This window comes from Triplophysa rosa, linkage group LG2, assembly GCF_024868665.1.
Source record: "Triplophysa rosa linkage group LG2, Trosa_1v2, whole genome shotgun sequence".
NCBI lineage: Eukaryota > Metazoa > Chordata > Actinopteri > Cypriniformes > Nemacheilidae > Triplophysa > Triplophysa rosa.
Window position 1 is genome coordinate 15819151 of NC_079891.1, and position 24118 is coordinate 15843268.

Sequence of the window (24118 nt, forward strand, 5' to 3'; positions counted from 1 at the left end):
CAGCAATGATAAATTCCCGCCATATGCGCGCACCCGCGCGACCTGTTCGTCAGACACAGCAACATGCGCCTTACCTGTCAGACACAGAGACGTGGGCTTGCAGAAATATACAGTTGAAGAACAGAAGGAAGAAAACTTGTTGATGGGCGTGTGGTTCACTGTTTACAGTTTGTTTACAAGTAAGAGCGTTTCACAACACACACGTGACACAACACGAGAAAACATGAGCTTTGTTCAAAAATGTGTATTTCATTTAAGAGAGCACTGCAGATGTTCTAGATCATCTCAGGAAATGCTCTGAGTTTAGTTCATGCTTTAGTTTGACATGGTCTATTATTCTAAATAAGTTGTGTAAACTACATTGACATCAGGACTAGATGAAATTTACAGAAATGCTTGTCTCTTCTGTGTTTGTCTATTCTTTAGTCTCTCTAGTATATTGCAAAGATATCTGCTTATGATAATTAAAAATATTGATTAAAATGTAATATTAAAATATTGGCGTTAATATTAATTTTATGTAGTAGGTCTATATAATCAGATACAAAGTAACTAAGTAACTAGCTACTTGAGTAGTTTTTTCATTGCATACTTTTTTACTTTTACTCAAGTAATTTTTAAAATAGTGACTTTTACTTTTACTTGAGTAACAATTTCTCTAGTTACTTGTACTTTTCCTTGAGTAAAGATTTTGGCTACTCTACCCACCTCTGTACGTAACATATCGTAATGAATCATTCAATATGTTTAGCACTGTACCATGTGTAGGCCGCACCACGTGCGTGACACTACACGAATCATTAAATCTGATTTTTCTCCTGTAACACTCTACGTACAATGTACATTCACAGTAAACTAAATTTCTTTCCCTTTATAAACAGAACTAATTAAATAACATACCTGTAACAAGGAGAAAAATCAGTGGATCGACAGGCAACAGCTTCTCCCTCTCTGGCATACTAAGCATATGACGCTAATTAGCTAGAGTCACCATGTACATCGTTAAGTCAAATAACACATCAAAATACACATTTACATCATAACTAGCACAATCAAGTGCTACTATAAAGTAATCACATTCATCCAGTGATAAATATGCATTTTAGACAAAAAAACATCGTCATACCAGTCACTTGCGGGGAGAGCAAAAAAGTACGCGTCGCGTGCTCATCAGGTGCGTGTACGTCTTGTTAGTTTGATTTTCAATTTGAAACTGAACAAACAGGAACGAAAAAACAGAGCATTTTTTCATCTTTTCGTTCGGTTAAAAAACGAAAAAACGAGAATTCGGCTTGTTTTTTTCGTTTTTACGCTCAAGATTAGAAAACGGATAAATGACTTTAATTCTCGTTTTCCACATGTGGGCGGTAAGAAACGCCCTCTTTCCGCGGATTGGTCAACCAAATACCGACCCTGACGTCATAATTTCTTCCTCAATTCCAATGGACAGAATACAGGTTGCGGATCTCTCACATTAAACAGCTGTACAAGGCAGATGTTTGACTGGGCGTTCTTCTTCGCAACCCAACGCGTCTTAAAGAAACGTTTATGTTGGAAATATTGATCTAATAATATTAACGTTGCAGTTTTTTTGCAGCTCAGAGGTAAAATTGTGTAGCACTAGCAATAAAGCTCCTCGACTCACAGCCCGGAGCGGATGTGAAGCACAGACCATTGCTCCTTCAAGTTTAAATATAGGCTAACTATACATTTTGGTGGATCAGATTCTGGGTTATAGCCTATATGAATAGTCTGATTGAACACACGCACAACACATTGGACGGAGGTCTCGTGTCTTTACGTAATTTAGCCTGAGGGTGGCCCTCAGATGTTGATTTATTAGCAGGCTCTACAATAATACCATACAGAGGACACATATCCATTGTTTATCTATGGTACGGTGTTGCCTCCAGGCAACATAATTTGTTTCAGTTTTTAAAAAAGTGAGATACCCGTTTAATTGGTCAATGCTTTTCAGGAAAGAAGAACTCAAATACTAACCAATGAATGTGGTTACATGACCCACAGGGGTAGTTTGGTTTCCTTTTCAACACATGTACACATGCCAGACGGCCCTGTTTATTTCTCCAATGAAAAGTGCATTTTTCACTGGTTTCCATCCAAATAATTGGATACAAAAAATCTGAGCCACCTTTAATTGGAAAGTAAAAATGTTTTTTCAAAGATTTCATATTTTATCAAATCAAATGGAAAATAGGAAATTACAAAAAATGTAATGTTGCCTTGAGGCAACATTGTACCATAATGGAATCCTATAAGGCCATACCAAACACACTTATAATTACATTTATCTAACATTGCACTTAACATCAAAAGACGTTAAACACATTACAATTTGTAATAGAAAATTGCTATAATAACCTGCAAATAGGTTGTGTTTTTTAGTAAGCATATTCATACAGTCAGTTACAATGAACTGTTCTGAGAAAATTTTCATTAAGCACATATTTAAACACAATGTATATAATGTGTCCTCTCTACGGTATGATTGTAGAGCCTGCTAATAAATCAACATCAGAGCGCCACCCTCAGGCTAAATTACGTAAAGACACGAGACCTCCGTCCAATGTGCTGTGCGTTCAGTCAGTCTATTCATACTGTATATAGTCGAGAAACTGATACACCCAAATGTATAGTCATATTTAAACTTGAAAGAACAATGGTCTGTGATTCACAAACCGCTCCGGGCTGTGAGTCGCGGAGCTTTGCCACACAATTTTACCTCTGGGCAGCAAAAAAAAAACTGCCGTGTTAATATTATTAGATTAATATTTCCAACATAAACGTTTCTCTAAAACGCGTTGAGTTGCGCAGAAGAACGCCCAGTCGAACATCCGCCTTGAACAGCGGTTTAAAGTTAGTGATCTGTGCGGCAGCGGAGGACCTGTATTCTGTCCAACGAACTGAGGAGGAGCTGATGACGTCAGGGATGGTATTTGCTTGACCAATCCACGGAAAGAGGGCGTTTCTTCCCGCCCACATGTGGAAAACGAGAATTAAAGCCGTTTATCCGTTTTCTAACCTTGAGCGTATAAACGAAAAAACAAGCCTGTGTAGTGGCAGATGCAAGCACCTCACACACAATGGACTCGCTTACATAATTCACAACGGGTATTCACTCAGACAGAGGCAATACGGCCCCTTTAAGGAGGCGGAGCCGGGTTTTTTGAGTGCAGCGGTGTTCGAGTTTTGGTGAAGTTCTTTTATTAAAAACGTGCTGCGTTGGCAGTTGTTATCACATGCTGTTTCCTCGTATTTCTTTTGCTAGCACAAGTGCTACATTGGTGACCCCGAGTCAGAACAACTAACGCACAATGTCGACGAATGCTGTGTCGCTAAAGCTGCTGGAGTTTTGGGAGCAACAAGCGCCTGTGTGGTTCGCCCAAGCCGAGGCTCAGATCGCCTTACGAGAGATAACCGCGGACGACACGAGATACTACTATGTGGTTGCAGCTCTCAACAGTTCCACAGCCGCACGAGCGATAAGCGTCCTGGAAAATCCCCCAGAACGAAACAAATACGTTGCATTGAAGATTTACCTGCTAAAGACTTTCAGTTTATCTGAGACCGACAGAGCACGTCGTTTGCTCTCGCTGCCGGTGTTGTGCCGAGAAATGCACCCCTGCCAGATTATGCACCTCCTTCTATAACACGCTGTCCGATTGGCTAATTCTAACCCCTCCCCACACCTAATCCTAATCCTAACCCCTCCCCTAACACCTAATCCTCACCCTAACCATTGTGGGGAGGGAGGGTGCATAATCTGGCAGGGGTGCATTTCTAGGCACAACACCGGGCCTCTGAGATTCCCGGCCGTCCGAGTTGATGGATCACATGCAAGCCCTGCTAGGTGAGCATAAACCATGTTTTCTGTTTAAAGAGTTGTTCCTACAACAGTTGCCACAGAACGTTCGCACCTCTCTGGCAAACAGTACGGTGACTGACTACAGAGACCTAGCACAGCTGGCAGACGAATATCAAACAGCTTCGCGCAAATGTATGACTAATGACTCCGTAGCCGCATCTGTGTATCCCTTAACGAGAGCTGCAGCGCGTTGTACAGACGAACGGCCATCATTCACTGCAAGGCAGTCAGCCGATCAAGGATTTTGTTTTTTTCACGCCCGTTTTGGAGCAAAAGCCAAAAAGTATCGTGCACCTTGCACGTTTAGTAACAGTCGTGGCGCGCAAGCAGTCAGCAGCATAGTGGCACATAACGCTGAATATCTCCTTTTCATCACAGACTCGCTATCCGGCCGACATTTCTTGTGTGATACGGGGGCACAAGTTAGCGTGATTCCTGCGTCACCGGTGGATAGACGATCAGGCGAAACTGGCACACCACTCGAAGCGGCCAACCAAGGAAAAATTAAGACATATGGAAAACGGCTAGTCCCACTGTGTTTCAATGGACAACGTTTTACATGGGAGTTTGTTTTGGCAGAGGTGGGCAGGCCCCTCCTGGGTGCAGATTTTCTGTGCTCTTATGGACTGTTGGTTGATGTAAAGAACTGTTGCTTAGTTACTGCGGAAGGTTTCAATGTGTTACCTTGTTCACGAAGCACTTTTGCCACAACCACGCTGTCTAGTGCGTTGACCGGGGAGTGCGCGTTTTCTCGAATACTCAGTGAATTTCCCAATCTCACTAAGCCTACTTTCTCATCAGCTTCAGCCAGCCATGGGGTCGTACACCATATTTCTACGTCTGGACCACCAGTGCATGCCCGGGCTCGACGTTTGCATCCTGAAAAAATGGCAGTGGCCCAGGCGGAGTTTGCTAACATGGAAAACCTGGGTATTGTGCGGCGCTCCAACAGTCCTTGGGCCTCACCCCTACATATAGTCCCCAAAAACTGATGGGGGTTACCGCCCGTGTGGGGATTATCGTCGGCTCAATGATGTCACCACGCCTGACCGATACCCGGTTCCCCACATTCAGGATTTTTCAGCCCGCCTGGCAGGGGCAACCATCTTCTCCAAGGTAGATCTGGTGCGAGGATACCATCAGGTGCCAGTGTTCCACGAAGACATCCCAAAAACAGCTGTGATAACGCCGTTTGGCCAATTTTTATGGATGCCTTTCGGTCTCACGAATGCGGCCCAAACATTTCAGTGCATGATGGACTCAATCTTACGGGATTTGAATTTTATATTTGTGTACTTGGATGACATCCTGATCGCCAGCGCCTCCACATATGAACATCTGACTCATCTACGCTTGCTGTTCGCCCGACTCAGTCAACACGGTTTGATAATTAACCCTGCCAAGTGTCAGTTTGGCCTGAGGGCCATCGACTTTCTTGGTCACCGAGTCACAGACATGGGGGCATTCCCTCTACCAAACAAAGTTGACGCCATCGAACATTTCCCTGTGCCTCACACTATCAAGGCGCTGCAAGAGTTTCTAGGGATGGTGAATTTTTATCACCGTTTCATTCCTCGGGCCGCTGAGCTCATGCAACCTTTGTAGAGGGCCCTCCAAGGACACAGCAAAAATAAACCGATCACCTGGTCAGAGGAGATGACCAAGTCGTTTGGGAACACTAAGCGAGCTCTAACACAAGCGACCATGCTGTCTTATCCGATTCCTGGCGCTCCTATCGCTATCTCCACCGATGCCTCAGATTGGGCCATAGGAGCAGTACACGAACAGCTTATAGGAGGAGTTTGGCAACCTCTGGCATTTTTCAGCCGTCAGCTACGCCCGAATGAACAGAAGTACAGCACATTTGACAGAGAGTTGCTCGCCCTATACCTAGCTGTCAGACATTTTCGTTTCTTTCTGGAGGGTCGTGCATTTACGGCGTTTGTGGACCACAAGCCCTTGGTTCATGCAATGGCCAAGGTTTCCGAGCCTTGGTTGACCCGCCAACAGCGTCACTTAGCTTTCGTTTCTGAGTTCACAACGGATATACAGCACATTGACGGAAAAAGCAACGTTGTGGCAGATTACCTTTCAAGAACTACAGTGCAGGCAGTGCACTTGGGAATGGACTTTGTCCGTTTGGCTGTGGACCAGCAGTCCGACCCCGAGGTACAGGCATACAGGATGGCTGACTCAAGTCTGAAAATTGCTGATGTCCACTTTACTGAAGCAGGAGTGACACTGATGTGCGATGTCTCCAGGGGCCACCCTCGCCCAGTCCTACCCATGCAGTGGAGGCATACGGTTTTTGATAAGGTTCACAGTTTGTCACACCCAGGGCGGAAAGCGATCTCATCGAAGTATGTGTGGCATGGCTTGAAAAAAGATGTTCGGGACTGGGTCGCTGCTTGTGTGGCATGCCAGCGGGCTAAAGTACAAAGGCACGTCAAAGCACCCCTGGAGACATTTGAAGTACCGGCGCGTCGTTTCGAACATGTCAACATCGACCTGGTGGGTCCGTTGCCACCCTCTCAGGGATTTACTCACCTTCTTACCACGGTAGATCGGACCACCAGGTGGCCGGAGGCAGTTCCCTTGACCTCAACAACAGCAGAGAATGTAGCACAGGTTTTCATTGACAATTGGGTTGCACGTTTCGGTACACCTGCAGACATGTCTTCGGACCACGGCCTGCAGTTCACGTCAGAATTGTGGTCGGAGGTGGCCCGCATTCTCGGAGTGCAGCTCCATTGTACTACGGCATACCACCCGCAGGCCAATGGCCTGTGTGAACGTTTTCACCGCTCTCTTAAGACTGCTTTGAGGGCCAGTCTAACAGACGACAGATGGGTCGAGCGACTGCCCTGGGTTCTTTTGGGTCTGCGGACCGCTCCCAAGGAAGATCTACAAACCTCTTCAGCAGAATTGGTGTATGGTCAGACACTACGTGTCCCAAGTGACTTCATTCCATCCTGCACTAAACCCTGGAGCCCGCCCACGGGACGGTCTCCCCTGGTTGACAAGATCAAAGTTTTTCAGCCAGTGCCTACTTCGCAGCACGGCATGGGGCAGTCATGGATACCCCGGAACCTATGTACGGCTGATTTTGTTTTCGTTCGCTGTGATGCTCACCGACAATCTCTGCGACCACCTTACGATGGGCAATTACGCGTGCTGGAGTCCAGAGATAAGACTTTCCTGGTTGACATTGGAGGTCGTCCAGAACGAGTTACGGTCGATCGACTCAAACCTGCTCATGGAGCGTGAGGCTGCCAGCTGGTTCCAGCGCGGGCGCCTAGGAGGGGTCGCCCATCCACTCACAAGGGTACAGACTCCAGGGAGGCGTCCCAGCTTCATCAAAAAACGGAAAAACGAGAATTCTGCTTTTTTTTCGTTTTCAACTTAACGTTTAAAAAACGAATAAACAACTTGAAAACTAGTTTCTCACACGTGGGCGGTATGAAACGCCCCCTTCCGCTGACTGGCAAATCAAAGGTCAGTAAGCGATGTCTTCGGTTGTCCCTCGGTTCCGAATAAATAGTCCTCCGCTGCTGTACAGAAAGTATGTTTCATTGCTCACATTAAACAACCGTCCACAAACCGTACAGGGCAGATTCTAGACTGGACTTTCTTCTGTGTTACCTAGAGCATTTCATTTAAATATTTATATCACAAATATTAATGTAGTTCGCATCCGCATCTTTCTAGCTCTCCAGGGTCAAATCTGCGCGAGACACTGGACCACACGAAGCGGATTCATATACTTATTTTATTTCATTTCATTCAAAATTCGCTGTTGTGGTTGTTGGGTTACCACATGTTTTTCCACAAGTTTGCTTCTGTGTACATTCCATCAAGTGAACCAAGACGAATTCAGAGTTTTGCTGCATGACAAAGCTGCGCGAGACACTGGACAGTACGCAGCGGATGCATATAGGCCTACAGTGCAGTGATGTAGTCAAAGTGAAAGTGACCTATTTGTCAGATATGTTGATCAAGGTTCAGTCACTGTGTAGATTCCACAAAAAATCATTCAGTGTATGCTAAAGATTCTAGTATTTTATAAAACGTTTTTACTGTGATATTTACGACTGGCACGTGCGAACGATGACAACTGAGAGAAATGCTGACAAAATGCTGGGTTATTATTATTATTTAGACGTATGCTTTTTTTAATAAATGCAGAACAACAAGCTTTAACGTGCAATTAGAACTAAAGTTTTTTCCTTAATGATCAAACAAAAATAAATGCTAATTGTTTAGACTTACGGAGCCTCGATACAAATTACAACGGAACACAGCGAATTTTGAAGCTTTGCCACGCAGATTTAACCCTGGAGAGCTAGAAAGATGCGGATGCGAACTACATTCATATTTGTGATATAAATATTTATATGAAACGCGCTAGGTTGCACAGAAGAAAGTCCAGTCTATAATCTGCCCTGTACGGTTTGTGGACGGTTGTTTAATGTGAGCAATGAAACATACTTTGTACAGCAGCGGAGGACTATTTATTCGGAACAACCGAAGACGTCGCTTACTGACCTTTGATTTGCCAATCAGCGGAAGGGGGCGTTTCATACCGCCTACATGTGAGAACTAGTTTTCAAGTTGTTTATTCGTTTTTTAAACGTTAAGTTGAAAACGGAAAAAAGCCGAATTCTCGTTTTTTTGATGAACGAAAAACGAAAATGGCGCCGTTTTCTCACTCCCGTTTGTTCAAGTTCAAACTGAAATACAAATGACCAAAAGATACACGGACCACCCCGGATGTGTTCCACTGATATCATCCCCTCCCCAAACAAACTCCCGAAGAAAAGTTCCACAACATTAACGTTATATTATTTTGATTTGCAAACAATAATAGAGGAACAAAATTTCGTGGAGATCACTAACCCATCCTATTATGAAACACATAGAATTTATAACAGTATAAACAGCATACATATAAAAAACACAATATAGAAAAGAAAACAAATCTAAATAAGTCAATCAATCATTCACACTGGTTACATATGCAAAGATAAATTTAACTGCCATCTACTGGTACATATTTACAAATACAAAACCTACACAATTTTTGGATTTTCACTGATATAGTTTTACAATGACATGGAAAATAAGAAAATATTGGCTTTAACGTCACACTGAAATAGATAGCTACAATGCATTAACTTCTAAGGCAATAACACATTTTACAATTTCATTCAGGAAAACAGCATCTGCAGAATTTAATTTCTAAAATATTAATAAATATTTTACACACTCATTTTGTCTAACTGAGGTAAGTGTAAATATCCTTACTGTGATAAATAAGTTTACTTCAATTTATTTAAGTTTACTAACAAATATTGTTTACTGTAAATGTGACTGAAATGACACAAATAGTTAACAAAACATTTGAACATTTATTTCTATGATTCTCTGCACCCAGAATAGGAGGGAATCATACATACAGTATGACAGCACTAAAAGTGTAATTTGTACTTCACAACTGGCAGTACAAACCATCAACAACACTGCCACCTGCCGTTCAAGTGCTGCTTTTTAGCCCGTTTCAGTCACTGCCTTCACCTACTATATTTAGAAAACATTCATGATATCAAGACTGAACCCGCCAATCATACCTGCACATTAATGATAGAATACAAATATACTGTCCAGACATAACAGAATTCCCATGGAACATGTCATAGGAGACTATAGTAACAGCTGCAGGTGATCCTCACACGAAATGTCAACTGGTAGAGTGAATGTTATATACCATCTACGCCTGCGTGTAGCGAATAATCTCACTCAAGTCATAACCAGTCACTGCGAAAGCATAGCCGTCTCCATCACAGAACTTGGCTCCACACATCTGAGTATCAGTTATGCACTCATTGTACATGTGCTCTATCTAGAAAAGAAAGAGAAATGTTGTTGGCATGTATATGATTTATTAAATCTAACAACTAATATCTGAACACTTGACATTCACAATGTTTGTGTATAATCCCCAGCCTTTTGCATGCTCATTTTTTAAATAATAGTGAAATATTTCTAGTTTATTATTACATAAAGATTATTTTTTGTGCTTAGACATGAATAACACTACAGTATTATCATCACATTTTACCACATTTAAATTCATTTAGCAGAATTCTGCCGATTTTCACAGCTCAGCATCACAATATTTCATCTGGTTCAAGCGAGATGTTTTTATTGAATGAAACTACTAATGCAGTCAAAGGGCTTGTGAGGGTATGGCTTTTACCTCTACGCTGTTAGTCTCTGGGGTCAAGGTCAGATGCCACACTCTAACCCAAGAGTCTTCTGCTGCAGAAAGCAGCTTTTTCATTGAAAAAGACACAAATACATGAGTCAGAGTATAGAATATTGCTGAATAGAAATAACATCTAAATAAAAATATAACTTTAAATAAAAGATAAATGCAGTATGCAAAATACTGAACAGTAGATTACATACATTATATAATTCTCTTACCAGGCCAGTGAAAGGGGCAATGTCCAAAGAGTATATCCAGCGAGCATGGGCATTGACTTCTGCATGCAGTACACCCGTGACCCCTTCATACAGACGGATCTGTCCTGTCCCATAGCCTGCAATAACTGTCCCCTTCCACAGCTTTACTGAGGAGCAACTCGTACTTAGAGAAAAAGATACCGGTACATCTTATAAAGATAATAATATGTTTCATGTGTATGTATGTAGTACATTTAAATCATTGTTAAAGATTGTGATGAAAGCTTTTCTATGCATCAGATGGTTCGATAGTCATGATTTAATACAGGCATCTTAAACTATACTCTATTTTAGGTTGAGTGCCATGAATTAAAGGTTTGTTGTTTGAGTGCCATGAATTAAAGGTTTGTTGTTTAAGTTGACAAACTGTATTTGGTTTATGAAACTGTATTTGGTGTCTTATGAATGTCTTTACTCAAAACATACTCAAAACCAGGGATCTTGTTGAGGAGTTGAAAATCCTCTCCCGATTTCCACATGCAGAGTAGCCCTGAGTCATCAGCACTGACTAAATCAGCAATGCACTCCTGAAAAAAAAGATTCCAATTTAACAACCAAACACTTGGGCCACTAGACACTTAAAGGTCAAGTGTATACACTGAGCACAAAAAAAAGGTTATTACCAGACTGCCTGAACACTCAGAGGCCATATCTGTGATGGCCTCTTTGTGTTCCTCCAGAACCTCAGACAGAGTGATGTTACTGCCTTTACTGGGAACATCAAAAACAAGCACCGAGCCAGATGAGACTCCTGAAAGAATTTTGGGGGGACTTTTGGTAAACATGCACATTTAAGGGATGACATGCTTAGAAAATAAGCATTTTTTTGCCACTTACCAACACAAATGTATTTTTCCCAGACTGCTGCAATTCCTCGTGCAAACACTGCCTTAGCTGGAAACCGCAACAGATCATGTTTTACCAGACACAGCAATCATAAAATAACAAATGCGTCTTAACAATTTCATTTAAAAAATGAAGTGCCAATGTTTGCCCCCTCAACTAACCTGTTGGGGTCTCTGGTGTGTCCAGTGCGTGCCAATACACCATAATAGATCCATCAGACTCGTACATCTAATGATAAACATACTTTAGACCAGATCCCCAGGCAAATACATGATTGAGTGCACAGCTTGGCATAACACTTGACCCACCTGGATTCCTTTCTGGGAAGTGAGGACAAGCAAATCTCTGGAGGGCAGTACACACCAGGCTGCCTGTCAGATAAAAGTAAAAAAAAAAGTTGGAGAGATGGCATTTGTCAATCCCAAGAAAGCATCAAGACAAGCTACTGCACATTCAAGACTCAAACTAGCACCATAGAACAGCTGGAATGAAAACTCGTCTCACCTGCATAATAAGTGAGGAGCTGGTGGCCACGCTTCCCTCCTTAGACTGCAGCTGTCGATGGGAATAGTTCAGGCTATCCCAGGAAGCGCTGACCATGTTCACGACGTTGGCATGGACCACGGTGAAATATGTGAGGCAGCGCGGCGCGATGCGCAGGACGCTCAGGTTGTTGTACAGCGCAGACGCGCTGCTCTTGATCTGAATACTTTTCTCTTTGTGATACATTTTAGCCATTTCGATGCAATGAGAACCACCGTGTGTTCACTGTGTTAAACTGGGAATGTTATTTATTAAAGACAAATCAGGACATGAAAATCACTTCTAAGCAATAAACGATCGATATCGGTTGCTTTGCGTAATAGGCGTTATACTTAATAAGTACCACCATTGCATTGCATTAAACATATTTCAGATGCATGTCAAGACAAATGTACCATTTAATCACAGAAATGATTAACTTAACCAGCTATCATTAACCAAACATGGATAAAGCGTTTGATGTACATTCGCTCCAGTTAATCCTCTTCCTTAAAGACTAAAGCAAAATATAACGGACTCAAACATATAACCAACACACGTCTGGCTGCCTGTTATTGAATCACTGAACGTTAGCTAATAGGTTTTATAGGTTTTTTCGCCCGATTAGGGTTTGCTGCAGTTAGCTCTCACCGTCTCGCGTCTCCTGCAGCCATAGTGACGGAACAGACTTGCGTACAATTTCACAGACGTGTGTACAACGTCACACAGAGAGTGACGTGCGTTTCATGTACAAAAACTTACCTTGGTGTAGTGGTGCATTCTAGTTACATAGAAACACTAATAAATAAACAGAAAAATATAATCTCGATAATCAATAATTTATCTCGATAAAGTAAGAATAGTGGTCTATTAAAGCTACGGTTATAGGCATTTAAATATATACAACTACAATAAACTATATCATGCTTTTGAAGTTTTGATGAAGCATAAACTGTGCAATAATCTAGATTTTTTAGATTTTTTAGATTTAGTGAAATATTTTAAGTTCAATAATAATAATAAGAAGAAATGCACTGGTATAACTGAAGAAATGTTGATGTGGTTGAATAAAAATGTATAAATAGAAGACAGGTTAAACACACATGGATATGTGACAGGCAGGCTTGTGCACTTTATTTAAAACTCTTAGTGAGATTTGGCTCCGGTTTTTGACAGCAAAAAACTTTTTAAAATACCAGGGCCCGTATTCATGAAAAATCTTAGTTGCTCCTAGTGACAAAATTCTAAGAAAATTCTTAGAAATGTGGGCGTTTCCCCTTAGAATTACAGAAAAGAGCCTAGTAAAGAAGAAAGTAATTCATAAAGTATCTTAACCCTTAAAAGAGCTCTTAAGGTCCAAAATTTTAGGAGTAGCGAGGAGGACTTTTAAGAGACTTAAGAGTTTCTTTAGCAGCAGAGAAAATGGACGAAACACGAAAAGTGAGAAGAAATGTGTTGCAATACATGACAATTTCCATATTACTTTTAAGGTTTATCAGATTTTTTATTTTTATTGTTTTTTGTGTGTTTGTGTTCAACTTTTAATTATCTTGGTTTTGGTTTTCTTGTATAGTTGCTCTGATGCCATGCAAATTGTAAAAGCGCTATAAAATATAAGGACATTGAATTGAATGACAGTGAGTTAATAAGACACAACACATTAGATGTTTGTGACCGATCCTATTAACGCTAACATCTCCAAAACAGCGCAGAAATGCCATTGCGCCAGAAAAAGAATAAATAACTACACTGTAAAAATAAAAGGTGCCTCAAATATCCTGTTGTGTACTCAAAGAACCTTAAACCTTATTGTAAGTGCTTCAAAGCTCCTTTTCTCATAATAGGGTTGTTGGTGGAACCATTTATAGTCTTTGTGGTTCTTCCAGGAACCTAGGAGATTCTTGAATAACCCCACATTCAGTTCTGAAGTTCTGGAGTCACCTTTTCACTACACTGCACTGTAAAAATTAAAGGTACTTTGAGGAACCATTTGGGGTTCTTCACATTGCCACACCGGCGGAACCCTCAGGGGAAACTCAAGGCACTGCTTAATGAAGGGGGCCGGTTCTCTGAGGAACCCTCAAGGCTTCTTGGGGATCCCTTTTATTAAAATGGTCTGGAACCATCTTGGGTGCTTCAAGGCACCATTTCACAGTTTATATTTGCTATTCACAATATTTTAATAAGCAGAAATACTAAACCAAATACAACAGTTTATTGATAAACAACAACAATTTACATTGAATAAATATTTACAGAATGTTCAATATTGAACATTATCATTCTAAATTCATAAAATCACATGTATAATTAATATTGTGTTGGTGATATTGTTATAAATGAAAAGTCTTTATCTTAACAAAACTAACCAAATAATTTGCCTTAATTTTAAATATACTGTACATACAGAAATATTTCAGGTACTTTGTACACATGTAAAAAAGTAGTCTCTCATAGCAAGGCCTACACCCATGGTAAAGTTGTAATTTGCCAAAAAGCAAATCCTTGCGAGCTAGAGAAAACAATGCTGTTCTCTCCAAATGGGTTTCCTGCTATTACCAGGTGGTGTGAGGATCCATGTAGTCAAAGTCAAAATTATTTCTATAGTACATTTCACAATTTTGCATTGCTACAGTAGATATGTATTTATGGCAAAAAGAGAACAGGAGCTGCGCCTGTTGGCCTTAGGTGTCCCAGGCAGTGCAAGGATGAGCATCAGGGTGGGCTGGAGCTGTTGGCCTTGGGTGTCCCTGCGAATAAGACATGGAGACCAAAAAGAGGGATTTAGATAACGTCTCATAAAACATTAAATTTAATCATTTAGCACATCACAAACTGCAATTGGTTTACAAATGTAACAATAAACAAAATATTACAATGCCTGGAAGTCACTGCTTTGGTCTATGGTTAAGGAGTACAATAGGCTATTTATAGCAACAACTCTAATAATCCACTTTATTCAGATTTTCCATTGTCAATGAGTATTTTTACATGTGCAAATATAACAAATAACATAATAATGAAAATATCACAATAAATATATTACTTAGATTTTTTTGCTGCTCAACTGGAAAATACTGAAAATTCTGAGTTAAAAGGATAAAAACAGAACTGAATCATAAAAATATTTAATTACAGACAATTTATGTAACATGGGTGGGAAAACCATTCAACACAAACATCAATAAGTTAAAAAAGAGCTATACATTCACTAAAAGTGAACATAGCTAAAAGTGGCTAAAAGTCATTGTTTGTCATTTAACACTAACGTTACGCATTTAACGTTAGCCCCACAAGCTTCATCTTAACTTATATTAGTTAGCATCTCGGCTAAAACATGCGCTGCCTACACTGTGTAAATAAATGGTTTAAACAGCCAAAAGCGGCCATACAATTAGACGTGTCAGAGTATACATTTATATAAATAGTATATAGTTAGTATATTTAAGTTATTTATATATTTTGACTTTACTTACATCCAATGGGACAGTCGAGAGGTTGTTGCGATCCGTTATTTTGAATTCCCGCCTGTCGCGCGAGCGGAACACCACCGGTGAACACTCGTGCCACTCATGTTTGATCGCAGACGGATCGGCGACATCAAAGCACAGTGAGAGCTTGTGAACTGACTGCTCTGTATGCTTTAGAGATGTTATTCTAAGTCCGCATGCGTTTTGTCATAAGGTGATCGATCTGCGCAGAGCGGGAAAAAGTTAAACACACATACTAACGAAAGCGCCACGTTTTTGGCTGTTTAAACCGTTTACTTACAGTGTAGACAGCGCTTGTTTTAGCCGAGATGCTAACGAATATAAGTTAATGATGAAGCTTGTGGGGCTAACGTTAAATTGGTGTTAAATGACAAACAATGACTTTTAGCCACTTTTAGCTATTATGTTCACTTTTAGTGAATGTATAGCTCTTTTTTTCTTGTTGTTTGTGTTGAATGGTTTCCCCACCCATGTTACATAAATTGCCTGTAATTAAATATTTTTATCATATTCCGTTCTGTTTTTATCCTTTTTCCTCAGAATTTTCAGTATTTTCCAGTTGAGTAGACAAAAAAAGTAAGTATTATATTTATTATGATATTTTTATTGTTATGTTATTTGTTATATTTGCACATGTAAACACACTCACTGACTAGGGTTGTCACGGTACCATATGTCTTACGATACTATACCAGCTGAAGTATCTCGATACCAAGTAGTATCACGATGCTGTGCCATATAATTCAAATCTATACACAAAAACACAGATTTAGATTGAACATTTTGTATTTACTATAGTAAACTGTATTATACTTTGCACTAGAATATGTTGTTGTATTAACTGTAGTAATTTGATAAATTGTAGCAAATACATTAACATTTAGTCATTTGTAAATACTGTAGTATACTTAAATATTTACTATGATAAGACTCAAAAACACTAGTATCTATGAGTTTTAGTAGTTTACTGTAGTAAATACTAAAGTACACGAGATCATTTTTCACGTAGGAACTAATTCAAATGTTGGACAAATTTAATTGATACAGCAGTCTTTATAAAGAGAAATATTAGGCTTACTTTAAATGCAGAACTAAAACGGCCAGTATGTGGCGTCAATTTTCCACTGAGTTAGTGAATCATTTAACCAACTCATTCAAATCGCCAATTTGAATCATCAACTCGCCCGAGACATTTAAAACACACATTCATTTAGGAGATAAACACCGTAAAAAGGCAGATGTAAGTGTTCAAATAAATATTAATGCGCATATGCAACATTAACTACGGTACTACGATACTACCAGTATTTTGAAGCTTTAGCATCGCGATGCTACCGTAGCACCGGAACACCGTGCAACCCTATCACTGACAATGAAAAAATCGGAATAAAGTGGATTGTTGTTATAAATAGCCTACTGTACTCCTTAACCATAGACCAAAGCTGTGACTAACAGGCATTGTAATATTTTGTTTATTGTTACATTTGTAAACCAATTTGTGATGTGCTAAATGATTAAATGTAATGTTTTGAGACGTTATCTTAATCCCTCTTTTTTGTATCCATGTCTTATTCCCAGGGACACCCAAGGCCAACAGCTCCAGCCCGCCCTGATGCTCATCCTTGCACTGCCTGGGACACCTAAGGCCAACAGCCGCAGCTCCTGTTCTCTTTTTGCCATAAATACATATCTACTTTAGCAATACAAAATTGTGAAATGCACTATAGAAATTATTTTGACTTTGGATCCTCACACCACCTGGTAATAGCAGGAAACCCATTTGGAGAGAACAGCATTGTTTTTTTCTTGCTCGCAAGGATTTGCTTTTTGGCAAATTACAACTTTACCATGGGTGTAGGCCTTGCTATGAGAGACTACTTTTTTGCTGGACTTCTTTACAATTGTACATTTGTACAAAGTACCTGAAATATTTCTGTATTTATATTTAAAGTTAAGGCAAATTATTTGGTTAGTTTTGTTAAGATGTTGTTTTCATTTATAACAATATCACCAACACAGTATTAATTATACATGTGATTTCATGAATTTAGAATTGTAATGTACAATATTTACTATTTTGTGAATATTTATTCAATGTAAATTGTTGTTGTTTATCAATAAACTGTTTGCTTTGTATTTGCTTTTAGTATTTCTGCATATTAAAATATTGTGAATAGCAAATATAAACTGTGAAGATGGTTCCAGACCATTTTAATAAAAGGGATCCCCAAGAAGCCTTGAGGGTTCCTCAGAGAACCGCCCTTCGTGAAGCGGTGCCTTGAGTTTCCCCTGAGGGTTCCGCCGGTGTGGCAATGTGAAGAACCCCAAATGGTTCCTCAAAGTACCTTTCATTTTTACAGTATACGTTAACATATTTAGCAACTGGAGAAATGCAGCTATGCAGCAGAGATGATTTGGTTCTGTCACAACCAGTGATCACACAAACAATTACAGCACTTACAGAAACTTATTGTGTCACTGTTCATCTCATCTCAGAACCAAATCATCTCTGCTGCATAGCTGCATTTCTCCAGTTGCTAAATATGTTAATGTAGTGATTTCTTGTATTTCTGGCGCAATGGCATTTCTGCGCTGTTTTGGAGATGTTAGCGTGTCTCTAATATGGTCACAAAGATCTAGTGTGTCGTGTTTTATTAACTCGCAGTCATTCAATTCAGTGTAATTTTATTTTATAGAGCTTTTACAATTTTCATTGCATCAAAGCAGCTATACAAGAAAACCAAAACCAAGATAAACAAAAGTTCAACACATACACACACACACAAAATGGAATGCATTGCAACACATTTCTTTTCACTTTTCGTGTTTCTTCCATTTTCCATTTTTTCTGAGCAAAGAAATTTATACAAGTTTGAAACAACTTGAGGGTGAGTGAATGACAGAATTTTAATTGTCATACAATTGTTACAATTATTTAATTGTAATTTTTGGGTGAAATTTCTTCAACATCTTAAAGCTACTTATTTAAAAGCTAACTTCTTTGGTTATGAATTTCTATAGTTTTTACACGTTTTTCACTTTACTGATATCAGCTTTCTTTTTGTCACTGTGGCCAAATGTTGTCATGTGTTTTTTTAAACTATTTGTTTGCTTAAAAAGTTTTCCACATTCTGGGCAGGGAAAAGGAGCCTGTCCGGTGTGGAGTAAAACGTGGGCTTTCATACTATTTCGATGGCGAAAAGCTTTAGAGCAGTGGGTACATTTGTAGGGTTTTTCCCCAGTGTGTATACGCATATGAGCATAGTAGCCTGAAAGCTGGGAATACGCTTTTGGACAAAGCTCACACTTATGAGGTTTTTCTCCGGTGTGTGTTCGGATGTGTCTCGTGAGGGCACCAGGATCTCTAAAGCCTTTTTTGCACTCACTGCAAACGTAAGGGCGAGCACCTGTGTGAGAAAACATATGTAAACGCAGTCCTCCTGTGCTGCGATACGTTTTGCTGCAGATTTTACACTGGTGTGGTCTCTCTGCTGTGTGAACAAGTTTGTGTCTCATCAGTCCTGGATATTGTTTAAAGCTCTTGTCGCACAGCGAGCATTTAAACGGCCTGTCTTCAGAATGCACAGCGCGGTGAACATCCAAGTTACTCTGGCTTCTGTAACAGTGACCACAGTCCTCACAGACAAAAAGTCGGTTGTTGGTGTGAATCTGCATGTGATTGCGTAGATAACCCAAACGTGAGAACTTCATATCGCAGTGCTCACATGCATACGGACGTTCATCTGAGTGCACACTTTGATGTACTTTCAGGTGGGTCCACTGTCTGAAGCGCATGTCACATTCAGGACATTTGAAAGGTTTTTCTCCTGTATGCGTGCGTTGATGAGCAGCAAGGTTACTAGCAATACGAAACTTTTTATCGCAGACGGTACAGGAATACGGCAATTCTCCAGCATGAATCAGTAAATGCTGCCGCAAATGTTCCGCTCGGTGGAATTGTTTACCTAAAGTAGAGACCAAAAACAAATATATCAGAACACTGGGTTATAAAGCAACGATCACAATTTAAAGTATTGTTTTTATATTCTGATGACCTACCACATTCGATACAACTGTGCCGTTTTTCATCACTGTGAATTTTCCGGTGTGACTTCAAATCTCCACATCTAGCAAACCTATGGCCACATTCTTCACATTTATACGCTTTAACACCGCTATGCAGAATCATGTGGGTGTTCAGAGAGCCCTTCTGCGTAAAACCCTTTTTACAGATTTTGCAGGTGTAAGGACGCTCCCCTGAATGCGTGCGCATATGAAGTTTCAGTGTATATTGATTAGCAAAGCGGTCGCCACATACACGACACTTGCATGGACGTAATTGATGATGTGCCATCTGGTTATGATCGATAAGGTCCTTTCTGCTCTCCAGAACCACGCCACATTCTTTACATGGAAATTTACCTTCCACCCATTGATCATAGGAACTGGACTTCCTCTCTTTGCTACTGCTTTTCCCACCTGCATGTTTTGCAGAACTCTTCACACGGATGACCTTCCTTGTCTTCACATTTCCAGTTATACCAGCAGGTTGTGGGTCTTCCTTGCAGCTGTGACCATTAACATTTGATGATGTTTTCAGATTATTTTTTCTCCCTCTTTTATCAGGCATGTGTGGGGTCTTGGTTTTTATTTCAGCATTATGGTTCCCTTTGGTAACAGTGTTTTTGTTCTCACATTTAGGTGAACCTGAACAAAAAAATGCAATGCGTTTTTATTATTGTATTGTACTGTAGTAATACATGCACCGATTTAAAAACATATATTTTACGAACTCTCCACGTGTAAAGACGGCAATAGTATTAAATTCTATGTTTCAGTGATAAATATCAATTGTATCACAGTATTGTTGCACGCTGCATATGCAAACATTTTTTCTCGGCGAAAAGTCATGCAGCCGACTTTTCTTACAATCAGTGTTATCCAGTTGTTATCAAACGAGCTAGTTCTAGGACAGATCAAGAAAAACGATATAAAGCGCAGTTTGCTTACATTTTTTTAACGCGGTTCTCTGCGAGCGTGTCCGCATACTTGCACTCATGTACAGCATGTACTGTAGCTGCTCCTTCCCGCGTGTATGCTCCAAGAACAATAACAACAATTTGCTAGGTTCCCGCTACACGGCTACGGATATCACATCAACTGAGCATGCGCGAAACATATCGATTTGATTGGCTCAGAGCGAGAGTCCAAGCCTGAAGGTTCAGTGTCCTTTTAAGACTATTTAAATTGTATTCTCCATGCATTAGTGACTTTAACTCTCTCATTTGTTCACAATAATATTCGGGACCTCAAATATTCTATATAGCGCTTGGCATAACTATGTATATCTTCATTATAAAAATAACCAAACACCAATAAAAATATGTTTTATTTGTTTTAGTTTTATAACTTTATCTTGAGGCCCCCTTGTAAGTTTTTTGAAGCACCCATCTGTCCTCCAGTGTAAATGTACATTTTTCATTTATGTGATATTATGTACTTGATTCAGATACTTGTATTGATGATATATGTCAAGCTTAGGCCCATCATATTTATTGAGAAGAACCCAATGTACAGTGGGCCAAGATTTACAGTAATGCAGATGCAAGTGTTCAATTAAACAAAATACACGTTTATTATTTGATTTGGCCGAAAAAGTCTGCATTTTAAACACACCCTTAAAGGTGCTGTGTTAATTTTTAGGAGGATCCATTGCCAGATATGCAATGTAATATACATGTAACTATGTGTTCCGAGGTGTATAAAGACTTTACATAATGAAGCGTTATGAACAAGCTATTTCTATTTACATACAACGAGGGTCTGCTTGCACGGTATATTGTTGCCGTGTTGCCATGTTGGGTAACACTTTACTTGAAGAGGTGTTCATAAGAGAATATGAAGGAGATTTTATGCATGTTTATGACAACTGTCATTAAGTGTCACTCGCTGATTTATGTCATTTTTATTGCAAAGATGACATTGTTCGAGTTGTCTTTGTTATGACAACTTGACATAAAGCAATACATAACATGTCAGTGTCTTTGTCATGACAACTTGACATTATCAAGACAACATAAAATGTCATAAATCTGTCATAAACATGTTAATTCGTACAACTGTAGTTGAGGTCAAGAAAAGTATTCATGACACTGTTATAAAACTATTTGACAGAGTATTAACACTTAATGGCATTTTAATGCAACATCCTCCAACCCATATAACATACGTATGTCGTTTGTCCCTTCATCAAATATGACAAACATTGACAAACAAGACTATCGCCTATCGTCATTAAAAATGTACATGTTGGGGTATTAATTTGCAATAATAGCAGGTGTTGTGGTTTTATTTTCATTTCAAAATGTCGTGATAATTTATTTACATTACACATACACAGATATTCAGGCCTTTTGAGCAAGTAACACAACACATTTATTTATTAAATAACAGAAAACGCATGATACATGATACATGATACAAAACAGTTAAAAAGTTTAAAACGTACAAATATTCCAAGTGTACCGAGATGAAACTATTGATTTATATGAGGAACAGACGCGAAAGCAATCCCCATCTGCTGTCTTCCGGTTTCTGCTGCGTTTCCAGATTTTCAAATCTGGGCTGCGTTCAGCCCCGACAAAACGTTTTTTAAACGGAAACGGTGGTGTGGTTGAACACCCTGTTGTGATGACACAAGAGTTGAACTATGGCAGCTGAGAAGGCCATTTTTAGTGTTAGTGTTTATTTTTTAGTGTTCTTTTTGAAGAATTTTCGGAGCCTGATGAAATCGGTATAAATACGTGTTGAATACTGCAAAATACATCTCTTCTAATATCTTCAATTGTTGCGTATACCGAGCTGCAGCGGACACATTTAAACGACTTTACTTGGACCCATTGTGCGAGCTGTCTCTTTAACACCGCGTGGGTTATATACATGTTGCTGCTGATTGGGCCGACATTCTTGACCAGTGTTGGGTAAGTTACTCTCAAAAAGTAATTAATTACTAGTTACTAATTACATATTCAATAGTGTAATTAGATTACTGTACAAATTACTCTCTCCAAAAAGTATTTAGTTACTTATTACTAATTACTTTCTATATCCTATATCAACCTTGATTAGTTAAGTGATTCAAGGATAGGCATGAAAGGGCTCTTTTAATTAATTTAAATAAATAATATTAAACTACATAAAGTACTCTTATTAACTGACCAAAGTATTACAAATGTGAGAATTATATATTAAGGCACAGATTTTAAAGTTAGACTTTGAATTTTGATGTCAATTCCACTATTGCGCACACATATTACACAAAGTATTTAGTTTAATTACATCAAAAGTAATTGTAATTAAATTAAACAAATAAGAGTAATCCCTTACTTTACTTTTTCAAGGGAAAAGTAATTAAATTACAGTAACTAATTACTTAGTAACTAGTTACACCCAACACTGTTCTTGACACACCCACCAAACAAGAGAAAACGTATCTCAAACACTGTTGCGCACCGTTGAAAACCGTTTCCAGGAAACGTGTCGTTCAACCCGGAAACCGTAGCAAAACGTTGAGCACCGGTTTGAGCTTGAACATGCCCCTGGTGCCAAGTTACGTCAGCTTTAATAGTGAAATATCATTGGCTTTCGTCTGTCTTGTGGCAGACAGCGTCATTGCGTCAGCGTTGAGTGTAAAATGCTATTGGCTCTCGTTACCAATCACATCATTCTAATGTTCCGGCTTGTTTACAGATGTGTTGATGTCCGTAAAATAATAATAATAAAAAAAGATGCATTGATATCCGTTCTCGGAGTTCCTCGAACAAAGTTATCGCATGGCTTCAGTTCAGAAGGTTTGCAAAGCGACTTGTTTGTAATACGTTTATACAGTTTTGTTCATTTTATGGAATAAATACATGTGACTGTAATTTTACTTGTGTGTTGTGTTTAATGGTTGACAAGTGGTTAGGTTTCGGGTAAGGGGTGGGATAGGAGTTAGGTGCTCATAAAATATCTTTGACATTGGTAATGTCAAGTTGTCATGACAAAGACACTGACAGGATATTATGTATTGCTTTATGTCAAGTTGTCATAACAAAGACAACTCAAAAAATGTCATCTTTGCATTAAAAATGACATAAATCAGCGAATGACACTTAATGACAGTTGTCATAAACATGCATAAAATCTCCTTCATATTCATGACATGTGTGTATGAATACCCCTTCAAGTAAAGTGTTACCCCATGTTGTTCTGCGTTTCGTAAATATGTTCTCATTCGGGAAAGAAGTGAGATTCAGCGTCCGTAATACTTCGAAAGGGATGGGTGGAGTGAGCCGTTGGTTGAAATTCGCAACCTCACCGCTAGATGCCGCTATAATCACACAATGGTCTTTTAAATTCACCTGAAAGTTTGCAGCACATTGCCATTGGCACTTGTAAAGTTACATACAGGCTTACAACTTACATCCTACATTTAGGCTTTCAAAAATCTAGGAGGTACAATGTTCTCTTTAAAAAAAATGAATCTAAATGTTTTTAGGCCTCGCAAATGAAAGGAACATTATTTTCCAAACCAATCTAACATTTTCATGAATAAAACAATTATCAGTAAGCTTTACACGTTAAAGGTCCAGTGTATGAAATTTAGCAGCATGTATATGTGAGGTTGCGAATAGCAACCTATGTCTCACTCCACCCCTCCTCCTCCCTTTCGAAGCTCTATGGAGGCTGACAGAGGACTAAAGTTGCTGTCACGTTTTCGCTTCTTTGCATAAGGAGATAACATATTTACGTAACGCGCTTCGTAGAGCAGTTTGTCCGTTTAGGGCTACTGTAGAAACAACATGGT

General features: G+C 39.4%; 2 protein-coding genes across 3 annotated transcripts; both read right to left on the reverse strand.

Annotated features, from left to right (window-relative positions):
- Positions 1 to 7658: 7658 nt before the first annotated feature.
- On the reverse strand, positions 7659 to 12478 carry wdr54 (WD repeat domain 54). 2 transcript variants are annotated; one of them, XM_057357418.1, is made up of 10 exons: positions 12431 to 12478; positions 11762 to 12035; positions 11566 to 11628; positions 11419 to 11485; positions 11249 to 11305; positions 11035 to 11162; positions 10838 to 10938; positions 10373 to 10535; positions 10143 to 10217; positions 7659 to 9785 (listed from the first exon to the last, which is right to left on the reverse strand). In XM_057357418.1, the coding sequence occupies exons 2-10, from the start codon at positions 11993 to 11995 to the stop codon at positions 9654 to 9656; spliced, it is 1020 nt and encodes a 339-aa protein (XP_057213401.1). In that variant the 5' UTR covers positions 11996 to 12035; positions 12431 to 12478; the 3' UTR covers positions 7659 to 9653. The 2 variants fall into 2 exon arrangements, with proteins under 2 accessions (XP_057213401.1, XP_057213392.1); XM_057357409.1 differs by having other exon boundaries at positions 11762 to 12467.
- Positions 12479 to 17940: 5462 nt separating this feature from the next.
- LOC130568442 (gastrula zinc finger protein XlCGF57.1-like) lies at positions 17941 to 20419 on the reverse strand. The gene is made up of 3 exons (XM_057357304.1): positions 20281 to 20419; positions 19330 to 19977; positions 17941 to 19235 (listed from the first exon to the last, which is right to left on the reverse strand). Exons 1-3 carry the CDS (start codon positions 20336 to 20338, stop codon positions 18295 to 18297), a joined length of 1647 nt encoding a protein of 548 aa, XP_057213287.1. The 5' UTR covers positions 20339 to 20419; the 3' UTR covers positions 17941 to 18294.
- Positions 20420 to 24118: the final 3699 nt, after the last annotated feature.

What these genes read in the sequence shown, in the direction of transcription:
- wdr54 (XM_057357418.1), bottom strand. Translation starts at nt 11,995, where the DNA reads ATGGCTAAAATGTATCACAAAGAGAAAAGTATTCAGATCAAGAGCAGC. An exon ending in AACAAGATCCCTGGTTTTGA is followed by an intron (nt 10,536 to 10,837) that starts GTATGTTTTGAG and finishes TTTTTCTCTAAG; the next exon opens with TACGAGTTGCTCCTCAGTAA. An exon ending in TTGCCCCTTTCACTGGCCTG is followed by an intron (nt 10,218 to 10,372) that starts GTAAGAGAATTA and finishes TCAATGAAAAAG; the next exon opens with CTGCTTTCTGCAGCAGAAGA.
- LOC130568442 (XM_057357304.1), bottom strand. Translation starts at nt 20,338, where the DNA reads ATGCTGTACATGAGTGCAAGTATGCGGACACGCTCGCAGAGAACCGCG. An exon ending in GAGAACCGCGTTAAAAAAAT is followed by an intron (nt 19,978 to 20,280) that starts GTAAGCAAACTG and finishes TTTTTTGTTCAG; the next exon opens with GTTCACCTAAATGTGAGAAC. An exon ending in GCACAGTTGTATCGAATGTG is followed by an intron (nt 19,236 to 19,329) that starts GTAGGTCATCAG and finishes TCTCTACTTTAG; the next exon opens with GTAAACAATTCCACCGAGCG.